This window comes from Austrofundulus limnaeus, unplaced genomic scaffold (genome assembly GCF_001266775.1).
Source record: "Austrofundulus limnaeus strain Quisiro unplaced genomic scaffold, Austrofundulus_limnaeus-1.0 Scaffold96, whole genome shotgun sequence".
NCBI lineage: Eukaryota > Metazoa > Chordata > Actinopteri > Cyprinodontiformes > Rivulidae > Austrofundulus > Austrofundulus limnaeus.
The window spans coordinates 1,076,117-1,081,624 of record NW_013952498.1 but is presented as its reverse complement, the minus strand read 5'-3'; the positions used below and the strand labels follow the sequence as shown (position 1 = coordinate 1,081,624).

The following is a 5,508-nucleotide window of genomic DNA, read 5'->3' as shown; positions in this document are numbered from 1 at the left end:
GCCGTATGCTAAACTAACTAGCAGACACTGTGCAGAAAATTGACATTCTGCTCTCTGATTGGCCCGGCTAAAAATCTGCCAGCGGAATCCTTCTCTATGGGCAAAGTCCCAGACGGAGCAGTGAAGGGAAACTAGAATTGAGCGGAACTCCGTAGGAAGGCAAGGGCCAGGCTAAGCCAAGAGCAATCCCCAGGACTATTTACTATAGTATAAAAAAAGAGAGAAAGAGACATTTTCCAGAACATTTTAAACATAAAGCTGAAAAATGGTTTGGCTGACAATAATCTTCAACAAATTCTGATTGCAAATTAAAACTCCAAAATGGCCACCTAAGCTAAAAAAAAATACTACTACTATGAATCAAATATTTTAGAAATACTAATCTGACAGTTAGTGGTTGTATATGAGAGTGATGACCAACACATTATGGATTCAAATGTAAAAAATCAAAAATGGCCACCAAAGCAAATTTGAATAGCTATTTTTAACCATACTGAGTTGAAATTTGGTGTGGTGGGAGCTGCGCTCAACAACATATACCTAATATACCTAATTTCCCTCTGGGATCAATAAAGTATTTTTGAATTTGAATTTGAATATAGTACAGTCAAATCCTAAAATTAAAATGATGGCCACATAGAAGTCGCCGTCAAAGTTTCTCAAGCAACTTTTCTAGTTTCTCCATGTCATTGTTATGTTTGGATTCTAGATGTTTTCCAATTTTCATTAATTGGTTCTGAAACCCATAATTATTATATTATTAATTCTGTAGTTTTTTTTTTGTTTTCTTCACACACTTCACACTGATAGGTTCCCTCAGGGGTTCTTAACCTTTTTAATCTTGGGGCCCAACTTGTTGAATATAAAGTGACCCAGTCAAACAACTTACTAATCAAAGTGATAATTAATCTAAATGTTGGTTTAATCTGTATTGTATTTGCATTATAATTAATGAGTAATACACTCATTTTTGTAGATACTTAGGATTGATAAAAACACAAAATGGTTATAACAGTAACTTCTGCTAGTGGCAGGCTATGGGTCTTTTTCTTACATGTTTTAAAAAGAAGTTGTTAAACATCTTAGTGGTGCACTATCATTACTAGTGTATTGCAATTCACTCAACTGAAAACCAACGACATCCTGTGGCCCTCACGGCCTTTATTTTGAGGCCCTGAAGGGAGCAATCATGGCCAATCGTGGGTCGTAGTACAAGGGTTAAGAATCTCTGCCTAACAGAGCTGCTTGACAGATATTTACTCCTTTTTTTTTACTTTAACTGCCCATCTTTGAAATGCCACTTGTTAATCATTTTGGGGCGGCATCTGTGGTGGCCAATCAAGTGCCAGGGGAGGCAATTGTCACCTAGAACCACCCCTCTGGCGCTGCCCCTGTATAGTTGGAGTTTGTGCAGGACAGAAAGGTAAATGTTTGGTATTGCATAGTTATAAGAGGTGTAACTACATTCTCATGTCTCTACAGGTCAGAGCCACAGTCCTCCCACGCCACCCACCACTCCTAAAACCGAGTCTCAGTCTGGGAAGTCAGGGGAAGGTAAGAGGGAGGGTGTTGGGAATGGGGCGCCCCGTGGAACACTGGGAGCAGAAGGAGGCTCAGGTGCTGCTGGATCTGGAAAACCTCATATTGACTTTGGTAACATGGACATCGGCGAGATGAGCCATGAGGTGATGGTCAACATGGAGCCTTTTGATGTCAACGAGTTTGACCAGTACCTCCCTGCGAATGGGCACCCAGGAGTCGGGCAGATAGGAGGGGCAGGAGGCGCTGCGACTGCCTCGCCGTATGCCTTTGGCATCTCGTCAGCTCTAGCGGCAGCCGGTGGACACTCAGCGGCCTGGCTCGCCAAGCAGCAGCAGCAGCCAAATCACGGTTCCCCCATGGGCTCAGACCCTTCCAAGGCGCAGATCAAGAGCGAGACCGGGGGTGCAGGGGGTCACTTTGCAGAAGCAGCCTCAGCGGGTACTCATGTCACCTACACCCCCCTCAGCTTGCCTCACTACAGCTCTGCCTTCCCCTCATTGGCCTCGAGGGCCCAGTTTGCAGAATACGCTGAGCACCACTCCTCAGGGTCGTACTACGGCCACTCAGGCCAGGCCTCGGGGTTGTATTCAGCCTTCTCTTACACGGGGCCCTCCCAGAGGCCCCTCTACACCGCCATCACTGACCCCAATGTGTCGCAGTCGCACAGTCCCACTCACTGGGAGCAGCCCGTCTACACCACTCTGTCGCGGCCATGACAGACACCGAGACTGGAGGGCACCGGTGCAGGTTCGGCCCCAGAGTCAGACCAGAGGAGGAGCTGCAGTCACGGCAGCGCTGTTGGAGGAAACTGCCACCAGGGTGGTTTGGTCTGGGGCGATTGGGCAGGCACCGGAGGCGTCAGCTGGGGAGACAGGAGGGGCACAACCTTCTTCTGAGCTCGCCCAGATTTGGAAATGCTGTCACGGCCCGAGGTTGAGCGTCGAGCGAGGCGCTTTATGGGCTGCTTGATTTATTGGTGATGCAAAGACGCAACCAACACCACAGCAACACAGCTTTCTGACACTAAACAACCGCCTTCAGGGCGGTGAGGGGGTCACGATCCCTGCAGTCTGAAGGCTTAAAAATCTTCCACAGGCCAACAGAGAGGTCAGCAGCAACACATTGAGATTTAAGCCACAAAACGCCAAACTATTAGCTGGCTTTAGTCAGAAATGACTTTATTAAACATATTTTGGGATTCCAATAAATCCTCACATCAGTGTTTAATCATGTCACAAATCGTTAAGCTGTGTTTAATTAAAATCTCTTTAAACAGACAAAAATCAGGTTTTACACAAAAACTACTTCTATGACTCAGTGGTACTGAGATAAGCCATGCAGTGTGCTTGAAGTTATAAATGTACTTACTGTAAATACTTATATATTATAAGATATTTGCAAAATAACCAAAATTCTGAGACCAAAACCTTTTATTTTWTTTTTTTCAGAAAAGAAACTGATTTTAAGAGATGTTTCTCCCAACGTGACACTTAGAACTACCTGATGTTTTGTAGCCAATTAGATCATTTAATGTCATTGTGACAAATTGATAATTTAANGGTGTCTTGTCTTTCCATGCCTTTTTACACCTCCCTTTCTTCATGTGTTCAATACTTTTTCCCTGTGCCATTCCACATTATTACAAATAACTTCATTTAGGAGCCTCTCTGCCCAGGAGCCCCTGGGCAGAGAGGGGCCCTCTGCTGGCCAGTCCTGATAAATCTGTGGTTTTTAGTTGCTTTGATGGTAAAACCCAGTCCTGTTCTGTCAGTGCAGCTCAGACAGGCTCACAGGAATTTGGACTTTACTGAACTCATGTTTTCAGCTCTCTAACATGTTTTACACAATCACATTTTTTAAATTTTTTATTTGTTTTTATTTTAAATTTTTATTTAATTAAAATTTTTTAAATTCTTTTATTACTCAAATAGGAAAACGTAATGAAACAGTTACATAATATGATCAGGAAATTTTCTTTTTTTTAGTTACTGGAATTAAATTCTGTTTTTTGTCATTATCTATAATGAAAGCTTTTACTGCTGTTTGCTTTTATTGCTTAAGTGTAACCCACAATGTCTCTAAAGAACAGTATTCAGTGTTAATATAAAAACACATTTAATTGTAAAATATTAAACTAATATGATGCCAAGATGAAGCTGCCACAGATGAAGCTTTTTAACACAAGCTGATATAATGTATAAAATGTGCCTTTTTCTCAATAACACTCACTAACAAATAATGCAAAGTCTTTATGTTTTTGTCTTTTGTTTAAGTAAGTTTGTTAATTAGTAACTTTTCTTCATTATTCTAAACGTAACTCTTCATTAGTTTATAAAATATATAACTGTTCATTTCCATTGGTTTGTGTACTGACATGAATTTGAATGGTATGTTTTACTTCTTAAAGTTTAAATTCTGTTCTATTTAAGCCTTTTCCTCCAGCAGAATATACAGCAGTTACATGAATATTATCAATATTTTTGTGTTTTACATTATTTTGCACGGTGGTCTCTCCTTGTTATGAGGAAATCCGTGACTCATTTTGCCTGTTTTAGTTTCATTGTCTAAACATGACAGAAGCAAAAAGCCTTAACATGTGATAATGACTGAGCTTGATCTTTTATTCATTAAATAAAGCTGTTTTTTCTGCTTTAATTCCACCTCTTCAGAAGTTCTGATTAACAGAAAAAGTGACATAAAATTTTTGCTATGGAGGAAAATAAGTAAATTTTAAAAAATAATAAAAAATACAAACACACACAAAAAAGCACCAATTCTCTGATTCATGTTCCAATATAATCTGCTTATCTGACTGAAGTTAATTTCTTCTAATCCAGTCTCCTATCCAAATTCATATTTCAGTTTTTATGTTCATACTTAGTATATGTGACTGAGTTATTTCTGTCTATGAGTTACTCCTAATTCTTCCTCTTTAATTGGCCATGTGATACTTTGAAGAGACAAAGAGGGCCATTGATGGGGACATCACGCAGGGAGAGGTGGGGAATGGGGGCAGTGTAGGMGCGTCACCCATGACTATTCTGCCTGCAGCTTCACTGGGACACAAAAACACCCTTAATCCCTGTGCATCAAAACCTCATGCTCATCCCATCCTATGAAATGAAGCAAATTTGCCTCTAAGCATTAAGCCAATTATTTATATAGAAACACATATGTTTTTATTAAAGACAGAATAACTCAAAGCTTGAAACTGAAAATCAACTCATTCAAACTGATCATMTAAAAAACTTTAAAAACTATAATAGAATGAACTGACAATAAAGATGGTCCTGTCCTTTTATTAGCATCACAGCTTGTTTTTAACCAATCTACCTATATTTAAAGAGTGTAGGTAGTCACATGGCTGTCAGCAATCAGTGTGTGTACCACAGTAAAYACTGACCACGGGAAGCTAACCACAGAGTTATCTTTCTTCCGTGATCATCGTGTTAAAAATAAAGGCTATAAGATCATCTGTGAGCAGCTTGATGCTCCTACAGCTGCAGATTATTCAGAAGCTTCAGGTCCACAGGATTGGAGACAACCTGGATGTGCCTATGAGAGGAAAATAATCACAAAAGAAAGAAAGGGATAATACAACCAAAGAGGTTAATGAAGGTATGTCAGTGTCACATCACGCCATCGATTAGTTTCAGTCAGAGGGGTTTTACTGAAAGATGACGGACAAAAATACAGCAGGTAAAATAAGTACTGAACACGTCACCATTTTTCTCAGTAAATATATTACTAGAGGTGCTAATGCCATGAAATTTTCACCAGATGTTGGTAACAAACCGAAGGGATCCATACATACAAAGAAATCAAACCATAAATGTCCAGAAATGAAGTTATTTGTAATAATGTGGAATGGCACAGGGAAAAAGTATTGAACAAGAAAGGGAGGTGTAAAAAGGCATGGAAAGACAAGACACCAGCTGGACTATCTCAGTAATTAGAAAGCAAGCC

At 40.1% G+C, this 5,508-nt stretch overlaps 1 protein-coding gene across 2 annotated transcripts in view; it reads left to right on the top strand.

Annotated features, from left to right (window-relative positions):
- Nucleotides 1-2,955, top strand: part of sox10 (SRY-box transcription factor 10) — a 12,482-nt gene extending 9,527 nt beyond the window's left edge. For both annotated transcript variants that reach the window (XM_014012918.1, XM_014012917.1), the window contains exon 4: nucleotides 1,483-2,955. In XM_014012918.1, coding sequence (XP_013868372.1) covers nucleotides 1,483-2,258 — 776 coding nt within the window. In that variant the 3' untranslated portion in view covers nucleotides 2,259-2,955. The remainder of the gene's footprint in view (nucleotides 1-1,482) is intronic.
- Nucleotides 2,956-5,508: the final 2,553 nt, after the last annotated feature.